General features: G+C 43.1%; 1 protein-coding gene across 1 annotated transcript in view; it reads right to left on the bottom strand.

Annotated features, from left to right (window-relative positions):
- The window catches only part of pkd1b (polycystic kidney disease 1b), a 205,610-nt gene that overhangs the window by 181,064 nt on the left and 13,204 nt on the right, over positions 1 to 11,342 (bottom strand). Inside the window, exon 5 of the mRNA XM_043715206.1 lies at positions 7,083 to 7,835. Within this exon, the coding sequence (XP_043571141.1) occupies positions 7,083 to 7,835 (753 nt within the window). The remainder of the gene's footprint in view (positions 1 to 7,082; positions 7,836 to 11,342) is intronic.

The raw sequence follows: 11,342 nt of genomic DNA, 5'->3' as shown, positions 1-11,342 counted from the left end.
AGGGGTAAATGTAGGGGAATGGGTCTGGGTGGGTTGCGATTCGGCGGGTCGGTGTGTACTTGTTGGGCCGAAGGGCCTGTTTCCACACTGTAAAGTAATCTAATCTAACTTTTATTTATTGTTAAAGCAAATGTAAAGTGCCATGTTGCAGATGCAATGCAACTGGTCAAACAATATGTGGAGCAAAACACCATTTACTTAAACACTATAGTAAAAATATTACAAAAGAAGGAAGAACTTAGAATAACTTAACGGCATTGGAAAACTGTTATAAAGAAGCTGTATTCAGAAACTACAGCAAAAATGAGCACATTAAACAGGCATTTTTGAGGAAGACACAGAAACAAAGTATATAGCCAAAGTACAGAAACCGAAGAACATCCACACGGTACAAAAGGGGCATAGAACAAAGAACGTGGAACAACATAGGCACTTCGGCCCATGATGTTGTGTCAAGCATTTATCTTAAGCTACTATCAACCCCTCCATTTATGTGCTTGTCCAGCAGTTGCTTAAATGTCCCTAATGTCTCTGACTTCACTACCACTGGCAGTGCATTCCACACACCCACTATTCTCTGCGTAAAGATTTTTTTTAAGATTCCCGACAGTGTGGAAACAGGCCCTTCGGCCCAACAAGCCCACACCAACCCTCCGAAGAGTAACCCACCCAGACCCATTTCCCTCTGACTAGTACACCTAACATTATGGGCAATTAGCATGGCCAATTCACCTGACCTGCACATCTTTGGACTGTGAGAGGAAACCGGAGCACCCGGAGGAAACCCACGCAGACATGGGGAGAATGTGCAAATTCCACACAGACAGTCGCTCAAGACTGGAATCAAACTTGGGACCCTGGTGCTGTGAGGCAACAGTGCTAACCACTGAGCCACCGTGCTGCCCCTACTCCTACCTAAAGAACCTACCTCTGACATCTCCCCTATACCTTCCTCCATTCACCTTCAAACTATGACCTCTCATGACTACCATTTCTGCCCTGGGGAAAAGTCTCTGGCTATCTACTCTATCTATGCCTCCCATTGCCTTGTACACCTCTATCAAGTGACCTCTCTTCCTTCTTCTCTCCAGTGTGAAAAGCATGAGCTCAGTCAACCTCTCTTCATATGACAATCCCTCCAATCCAGGCAGCATCCTGGTAAATCTCCTCTGCACACTCTCGAAAGCATCTACATCCTTCCTATAATGAAGCAACAAGAACTGGACACAATATTCCAAGTGTGGTCTAACCAGGTTTTATAGAGCTGCAGTAAAACCTTGCGGCTCTTAAACTCAATCCCCCTGTTAATGAAAGCCAAAACACCATATGCCTTCATAACAACCCTATCAACTTGGGTGGCAACTCTGAGGGATTTATGTACATGGACACCAAGATCCCACTGTTCCTCCACACTGCCAAGAAACCTGTTTTTAAGCTTGTATTCAGCATTCAAATTCGACCTTACAAAATGAATCACTTCACATTTATCCAGGTTTAATTCCATCTGCCTTTTCTAAGCTCTGCATGCTGTCAATGTCTTATTGATCCTGCCCCCAATACTTCTATAACACACCTGACTTTTGTGTCATCAGCAAACTTACTAACCCACCCTTCAACTTCTTCATCCAAGTCATTTATATAAACTACAAAGAGCAGAAGCCCAAGAACAGATCGCTTCAGGACACCACTGGTAACCAACCTCCAGGCAGAATAATTTCCATCCACTACCATTCACTGTCTTCTTTTGGCCAAACAATTCTGTATCCAGACAGCCAAATTTCCCTGTATCCCATGCCTCCTAACTTTCTGAATGAGCCTGCCATGGGGAACCTGAGCAAATACCTTACTGAAATCCATATACATCACAACCACTGCTCGCTCTTTGTCAACTTGTCTTCTCACATCCTCAAAGATCTCAATAAGACTTGGGAGGCATGACTTGCCCCTTACAAAGCCATGCTGACTATCTCTAATCAAACTGCGTTTTCCAAATAGTCATAAATCCTATCTCTCAGAATCTTTTCCAGTCTCACCACAGATGTTAAGACTGGTCTGTAATTCCCAGGGATTTCTCTATTCCTTTTCTTGAACAGAGGAACATCATTTGCCTCCCTCCATTCAGCTGGTGCTACTCCCCTGGACAGTGAGGAGCAAAAGTCATCACCAGAGGCACAGCAATCTCACTCCTCACTTCCCGTAGTAACCTTGGATATATTTGATCCGGTCCTGGAGACTTATCTATCTTGATGCTTCCCAGAATTTCCAACATCATAACTTCCTTAATATCAATCTGTTCAAGTCTATTAACCTAGTCCATGGGGCTCTCACTATCACCAGTATAGTGAATATTGTCTCGTGAATACTGAAGCAAAAAAACTCATTTAGGGCCTCTTCAGACCTCCAGACGCAAGTTTCCTCCACTATCCCTATTGGCCCTACCTTCTCCCTGATCAGTCTCTTATTCCTCACGTACGTGTAGAACACCTTTGGGTTTTCCCTAATCCTTCCCACCATGGCTTTTTTGTGCCCCCTCCTGGCTCTCCTCAGTCCATTTTCCTAGCTACCTTGCAATCCTCTAAACATCCTTGCTTCCTCAACCTTAAGTAAGCTTAAGAAAAACTGAGACGTTAGTCTGAAGAGAAGCTATTATTAACAGTGACACTAACCAATGCTGGTCACTCCCTTACTGAATGCTAACCCAGTATGAATGAAGGTAGACACCTGATTAGCAGTTTCATTAATACACCCTTTCAGGTACTAGAAGCAACTGAGACACATTACACATAAACAAAGTAGGTGCCTTTAAGAGGTTGTGTAATTTTCAGTTATTCAGTCAGTCTGAAATTTGTATTAACATGCTGTCAAAGGAAATCTTGCAGCTTTTTTAAGAAGAATGTGTTTAAGAAAAAATTAAACTCAACTAGGCTCATGGTAATTGTCAGATTATGAGGCTTACATGTCACAAAATCTGAAGAAACATGCCGTTATTTTCGTTGGGGATCTGAGAAACATTGAAAATATCTGTGTCAAATTGAAAATCTAGGATGAAAATCAAGCAAATTGTTGCAAGATGAGATCAAATGCCTTATGCAATCAGACCAAAAGCCTTATGCAATCAGACCAAATACCGAGGCAGAATTAAAGAGGCTGATCAAGATGGGAGTACTTGAACCTGTAATTGAAAGTGATTAGGCCCCACCTCTCATAACAGTGATGATGGAAGATGGATTGTTAACTCATCTTGATTTAACAGGTCAATGTTAATCTGGTACTGTGTGCTGAGCAGTACCCTTTGTTATTAATCAATTATCTATTTGCTGGACTAGTTGAAGATCAGCTTTTTTGGTAAAACTGACCTTAATCAAACCTGCCTCCAAATGAATGTAGATCCTGAGTCACAGAAATACTTGATGATAGTAATACTGAAAGTACTACAGGTAATTCTCCTATAACGTGACAGTTGCATTCCCATGTGACACCGTGTTATAGAAAATCATGCAATATAAATAATGGGGCCAATGGGAAAAATAGGGTTGGGGTGAACCACCAAAAATATCAAAACAAAAATAGTAGTTAGCCTAACACAAATGATAGCACAGTCTAAGTAAATCCTTAAATCATATTTTAATGAAATAATACAGTAAATATTAAAATCACTTACTACAACACTGTACCTTTCATGAAACCCCTCACCAGAAAGCACATGAACCGACTGACCATGTGATGCCGACACAGAAGGCCAGTCCTCTTAAAGATGCCCCCCCTTTGAAATAAAGTTCCTAAATGTAGACTACAATTCCCAATTTCAAGCTATGTTTAAAGGTTTGCAGCTCTGATTGCATTCCTGCTTTAGCTGAACAGACTGAATTTGCATTTTTCAGACAGAGGATCCTGAGGCTGGGTCTTGTTGGTCAGCTAATGCCAGGGATGGAACCATGTAACAGTGAACAGGAGTTTGCTTCATAAAAAAAAGTCACAATTCACAAATTGCATTACAACCAAATTGCATTTAATAAATGCGCTTTATAGGAGAACTACCTGTACTCAAGTACAAGAGACATCCATTTGGAACCACATCTGCATCTGCGATACTCCAAAGTGCCATGGGTCAAATTATCAACGGATTAGAAAGAGTCCAGATTTACCAAGTCAATATTTTAATCACTGGAAGAAATAATGTGGAGGTGTTGTATTCGACTGGGGTGGACAAGGTTAAAAATTGCAAAACATCAGGTTATAGTCCAACAGGTCTATTTGAAAGTACAAGCTTTCGGAGTGCTCCTCCTTCATCATGTAGCTAGTGGGGCAGGATCATAGGACACAGAATTTATAGTAAAAGATCAAAGTTCATACAACTGATGCAATCTACTGTGTAATATGTAACCTCCAGAACTTCTGAGATAATTTAAGGTTTATTAACAAAAAGGTGACATCTCAGCCCAGGCAATGCATTAAAGGTATGAGGTTAGAGTCTGTCTCTATCCCAATCTTGCACCCTCTGCACCCTCTCCAGTGCGATCACATCCTTCCTATACTGTAGCAACCAGAACTTCAACTGTGGCCTAACTAACAATATACACAGCCCCATGATAACCTCTCTGCTCTAGTATTTTGACTACTAACAGCAAATGACCCAGTTGCCTTCTTAACCGCCTTATGTACCTGTCCTTCAATCTTCAAGGTCCCTCTTTGGGTCCCCATTTAACATCTATTCCTTTGCTTTGTAGGTTCTCCCAAAATGCATCACCTCATACTTTTCAGAATTAAGTTTCATCTGTCACTGTTCTGCCTATCTAACCAACCCACCTATATCATTTTGCAATCAAAGACTTTCCTCCTTGCTATTTACCACACTACTAATTTCCATGTCAACTGCAAACTTACAAATTATACCTTCTGCATTCATGTCTACATCACTAATGTACAATAGAAACAGCAATTGACCTTGCACTAAACCCTGTGGAACCCCACTGGACATAGACTTTCAATGTCAAAAACATTCTTCAATGAGTGTTTCCTGCCACTGAGCCAATTTTGAACCCAATTTGCCAAATCATCTGAATCCCTGGACTCTTAGCTTCTTAACCTGTTTGCCATGTAAGATATTGCCACAAACCTTAATAAGGTTCATGTGGACTATTCAAATGCACTATCCTCATCCACACACCAAGCCATTTCCTCAAGAAATTCAATCAAATTTGTTAGACATGTTCTCCCCTTGATAATTCCATAATGACTATCTCGGATTAATTGTTGCCTCCCAAGTGGAGACTAAATCTGTCAATCAGGCTTTCTTCCAATTGATTTCCTATCATGGTTTTCAGGTTTATCCTTACCACCATTCTTGAATAATGTTACTAGTTTAAAATGATTTACAGAAGAAACAAGGGTGGAATTATGAAAAACGTTTTCATATAACGAGTAGTTAGGGTGTGGAATGCACTGCTTGGAAATGTTGTGGAGGCATTCAATTGATGATTGGATGATTATTTGGATAAAAATAACGCACAACGGTATGGGGGAAAGAGGTAAGCGATTGGCACTGGTAGTGATGCTCAGTTAAGAAGTTGGCATAGGTACGATGGGCCGAATGGCATCCTTTTACAATGTAACACTTCTGTGATTAGCTGTCCTTCAGTTCTTTAGCAGCTCTTCTTTGGTCAGAGAAGATTTGAAAATGAATTCCAGAGTCCCTGAAATCTCCTCTCTTGCCTCCCATAGCACCTAGGATATGTCTCAAGTATGCCTGGGTATTTATCCACTTTGAAGTTGCTAAAACCATTAATACCTCCTGTCTCTCAATGCTAATTAATTCAAGTATAACACACACACCCTCCCTGACTTCTACATTTACATCATCCTTCTCTGCAATGAATACAGATCACAGACATGTCTTCCGAATCCACGCACACATTTCTACATTGATCGCTAATGGGCCCTAATCTTTCCCTAATTACTTTCTTGCCCTTAATATAGGTACTTCTGGGGTAACACGTGTTTCAGCATTGCAATTTGGCATAACGTCAGTGAAGAATTCGGGAATGATATTTTGGAGAATGCTTGCCCTCTGTTGGCAATAGCGTAATCCCAGCAGGGATTGGTTATTGCGCTTCATTCTGTGTATTTGCCGATGTGCATGCCGAAATCTCGGCGCATTCTGCTCATACGCTGATGTTCTTGCCATTCTGCACATGCACTAGGTCAGCGGTGGTCTTTGTGGTATTCTGTGCATGTGACAGGGCAGCTCTCTTACATTTTTAAAAAGAAATACTGTGTTAAATTAACTTCTGTTTCATTAATAAATATAATTTCAACCTTCATTTAGGCTGTGCTATACTTTGTGTTTGACATTTGGGTGATTTTTGAGCGATTGTGAGTGATATTTTTTCTCGGTTTGCCCCAACCCCACTTTTCCCATCGGCCTCATTATTTCTATGAAGCGATTCTCTATGAATTGAGGTTTTGCTGGAATGCAACTACCGGGTTATAGGACAACTACCTATATACTTATAAAATCCTTTAGGATATCTTGTGATTTAAGCCTTTTGTATCTACACTTTGCTCTTTTACCCTTTATCCAAATCCTGTATGTCCTTTCACATTCTGGGTTCACTGGATTGATCCCACCCTTCACTTTTACAAAAACATGGTGGTCCTGCACTCTCTCTATTACCATTTTAAATGTCTCCTGCTGTTCTGATGTGGACTTCCCTGCGATAGCTGCTCCCAGTCCAACTTTGGATAGATCTTGTCTTAAAATCCATCCTCCCCACTGCAGAACCTCTATTTCTGGTCCACCTTTGTCCTTATCCATAATAATCTTCAACCTTACTGAGTTGATATGGTCATCTACCACTTACTCAGCTTTATTCCCTAAAATTAGGTCCACCACCATTCCCTCTCCTGGAAGACTTTCTATGTGCTGGCTTAGAAAGCTCTTCTGGACACAGTGAAGCACTTTGAAATGTTTTATTACACTAAAGAAACTGGTGAAATATTTTGGGACTAAGCCATCTTTCCTTCTCTCTTTATACAGCCTCGTCTCAAAGTGAGTTCTCCAAATGCTTTTGAGGGTGCCATACCTGTGAGACATCCACCAGCATGCGTCTGGGTTTCCTGGGCATGATCTGGAGCCCCTGAATCACATCGAAGGCCTGGATTTCGACAGACATGTTCTGGGAACTGACCTCATTGCTCACGGTGATATTCAGGATTTCTATCCTGGGATGGGTGACAGTAAAGTGGGCATATGAGAACCAGGTATCGCTGGTCTCTCTGTGGCAGGCTGGCGTATACTGAGGCAGACTGGATGGACAGTGGGCATCAAAGAAGACTCCTGATTGTCGAACTGGAGGACTCCACCAGGAGCTAGCATTGCTGCCAGAGTTAATCTTGATCACAATGAGTATCTCATTGCCAGTTGGGACCAGGAGAGTGCCATTATGTGGCCAGGGATAGATGATTTGTAAGCCAGTGATTGTTGTCCATGGGCAGCATTTGATCCCTGTGGGGCTTACTCTGTTTACTGGGGTTTCCAGGAATGTATCTGGCACAGTGGTTAGGGAGTGGGTGGGAGCAATCGGCTGTGGCTGGTCTGTATACAGGATACGCACATCACAGACAACATTATCAAACCATCTGGGACTGGGCCAGGTAGGTTGGAAACCAACCAGTAAACTTTCCAGCCAGCCCTGCCGCACCAGGCTGATGTAGCTCTGTCGCCATGGTGATATTGAGCTGGGCAAGCAATGCAGCAGAGAGTTCGGACCTGCATCGTGCTGAAAACCAATCACATCATCTGGATAAACACGAACTTCCTGGTCACCCAGCATCACCTGAAACAGAGCAACAGTCCATTACATCATCAAGCAAATAGCCAATCAGGAGCACCACCAAGCAGTAACACCTCCACGCAAACCCACCAATCATGAACATATTAACAAATGAGCAGAGAAGAATCCAACCAATCAGGAGTAAAGCAATATTGAGCAGGATTAACCAAATAGAAACTGTTAGGAAGATTAGAATCTCCTCAGTTGAGGACTGACTCGGAGCTGGCTGGCCACAGTCAGTTCCACTGTGCACAAATAAATAAAGGGCAATTTGGTGACATGAAGCAGCCTGTGTGCAGTTATTTCACCCAAGAACACTTCAATTAGCTTGCGTGTCTTATTTCCCAAGAGAAGGTCAAGTTTTGCTACTTCTCTGGTAAGTACATCTACATGTTGATAAAGCAAATTTTCTTTAACATATTTCACAAATTCCTCCCCATCTAACATTACAGCAGTCCCAGTCTATGTTTGGAAAGTTAAAATCCACTACAAATTAATACTATTATTCTTATGAATCTTAATGCTATCGTATCTGAGATTTCTCCACATATTTGTTCCTCCGTTTCCCACTGACCATTGGGTGGCCTGAAGGACAATCCTCTCAAGGTGATCTTCCTAATCTTAATTCTGAGTTCCACCCATGTAGCATCACTGGATGATCCCCCAGAAATTTCCACTCTACAGCAATAATGTTTTCCCTAATCAAAAATACACTCCTCCTCCTCTCTTGCCTCCCTTCCTATGCTTCCTATAGGACCTAAACCCTGGAACATTGAGCTGCCAGTCTTATCCCTCCCTCAGCCATGTTTCTGTAATAGCTATGATAACCCAGTCACATATTTTCACATATGCCCTGAGTTCATGCTCCTTACCTGTCAGACCTCTTGCGATGAAATAAATGCAGCTTAATTCTTCAGAGTTACCTTATTGTGTGACATGCTCTTGTCTGTCTTATCTAATCAATTTGCTCTCTTTAACTTCCAAATCATCCTCAGCCTTTTCTCTATTCTCACTGCTGCTCAGAATCCCCTCACTGACCCCCCCGACCCATACCAGTTTGAAGGCTCCCAAGTAGCACTAACAAATCTCTCTTAAAAAAAAAGAAATAAAACTGTTAGGATTGAGCTTTCCATTGGACAAGCCCAAACACTGGATGAACCAATCAGAATCACAGCAATCATTGGCTTGTGCTGTAGTGCAGACAATCATAATTGGGAATAGGTTAACTGCAACAGACTGAAATGTGACACTAATCGATTTCAGAAAAATTCCACCCAATCAGAAAAGCAGACTTCCACTACACATGTAGAGCAGGTGGTCTCTTGGGAGGCTGCAGAATGCCCACCTTGCCTGTACAGGCTCTCTGAAAGAGCAAGTTACTGAATGCTGTTCCCCTTCTCCTACTGAACCATTTCCCCATCACATTGCACATTCTTCCTGTTCAGGTGTGAGTCCAATTTCTGCCACTGTATAACACAGACATACACTACTGGTGGGGAGAGTCTGTCACTGTATGACACTGGGTTCCAGTACTGGTGGGAACAATTCTGTCGCTGCATAGCACTGGGGTACAGTACTGGTGGGGACAAGTCTGCCACTGTATAACACTGGGGTCCAGTACTGGTGGGGACAAGTCTGTCGCTATATAACACTGGGGTCTAGTACTGGTGGGGCAAGTCTGTCACTGTATGACACTGGGGTCCAGTGTTGCTGGGGACAAGTCTGTCGCTATATAACACTGGGGTACAGTACTGGTGGGGCAAGTCTGTCGCTGTATAACACTGGGGTACAGTACTGGTGGGGACAGGTCTGTCACTGGGGCAGCAAGGTGGCTCAGTGGTTAGCCCTGCTGCTTCACAGCACCAGGGTCCCAGGTTCGATTCCAGCCTCGGGCGACTGTCTGTGTGGAGTTTGCACGTTCTCCCAGTGTCTGTGTGGGTTTCCTCTGGGTGCTCTGGGTTCCTCAGGTGAATTGGCCATGCTAAATTGCCCATAGTGTTAGGTGCGTTAGTCAGGGGTAAATATAGGGTAGGGGCCTGGGTGAGTTACTCTTCGGAAGGTCGGTTGTTGGAGGTTCCTGGTTACAGATGTTTCAGTAAGATTAGGGAGAGTGGTAAAACAGCTGCAGGAAGGCAGTTCGAGGGGGATCTGCCTTTGGAGGAAGTATGGGTTGAAGTCAGAAATAGGAAAGGTGCAGTCACCTTGTTGGGTGTTTACTATAGGCTCCCCAATAGCAGCAGAGATGTGGATAAACAGATTGGGAAACAGATTTTGGAAAGGTGCAGAAGCCACAGGGTAGTCATGGGTGATTTTAACTTCCCAAACATTTATTGGAAGCTCTTTAGATCAAGTAGATTGGATGGGGCAATGTTTGTGCAGTGTGTACAGGAAGCTTTTCTAACTCAGTATGTAGATTGTCCGACCAGAGGGGAGGCCATATTGGATTTGGTACTTGGTAACGAACTGGGACAAGTGATGGGCTTGTTAGTGGGTGAACATTTTGGTGATGGTGACCACAATTCTGTGACTTTCACCTTGGTTATGGAGAGAGATAGGTGCGCACAACAAGGTAGATTTTATAATTGGGGGAAGGGAAATTACGATGCTGTAAGGCAGGATTTGAGGAGCATACGTGGGGAGCATAGGCTGTCAGGGAAGGATGTCGTGGAAATGTGGAACTTTTTCAAGGAACAGATACGACGTGTCCTTGATATGTATGCACCTGTCAGGCAGGAAAGAAATAGTCGTGTGAGGGAACCTTGGTTGACGAGGGAGGTTGAATATCTTGTAAAGAGGAAGAAGGAGGCTTACATAAGGATGAGGAAACAGGATTCAGACAGAGCAGTGGAGGGATACAGGATAGCCAGAAAGGACCTGAAGAAAGGGATTAGGAGAGACAAGAGAGGGCATGAAGGATCAAGGATAACCCAAAGGCATTTTATGCGTATGTGAGAAACCAGAGAATGACGAGAACGAGGGTAGGTCCGATCAAGGACAGTAGTGGGAGACTGTGTATAGAGTCGGAAGAGATAGGAGAGGTCTTGAACAAGTACTTCTCTTCAGTATTTACGAACGAGAGGGACCGTATTGTAGAAGAGGAGAGTGTGAAATGGACTGGTAAGCTAGAAGAGATACCTGTTAGAAAGGAAGATGTCTTGGACATTTTGAACAACTTGAGGATAGACAAGTCCCCCGGGCCTGACGGGATATATCCTAGGATTATGTGGGAAGCAAGAGAAGAAATTGCAGTACCGTTGGCAATGATCTTCTCGTCTTCACTGCCAAAGGGGGTGGTACCAGGGGACTGGAGAGTAGCGAATGTTGTGCCCCTGTTCAAAAAAGGGAATAGGGATAACCCCGGGAATTAAAGGCCTGTTAGTCTTACTTCTGTGGTAGGCAAAGTAATGGAAAGGGTACTGAGGGATAGGATTTATGAGTATCTGGAAAGACACTGCTTGATTAGGGACAGCCAGCACGGATTTGTGAAGGGTAGGTCTTGCCTTACAAGTC

The sequence above is a fragment of the Chiloscyllium plagiosum genome, chromosome 24 (assembly GCF_004010195.1).
Source record: "Chiloscyllium plagiosum isolate BGI_BamShark_2017 chromosome 24, ASM401019v2, whole genome shotgun sequence".
NCBI lineage: Eukaryota > Metazoa > Chordata > Chondrichthyes > Orectolobiformes > Hemiscylliidae > Chiloscyllium > Chiloscyllium plagiosum.
Note: the sequence above shows the minus strand (reverse complement) of the source record. Positions and strands in the feature narration are given on the sequence as shown.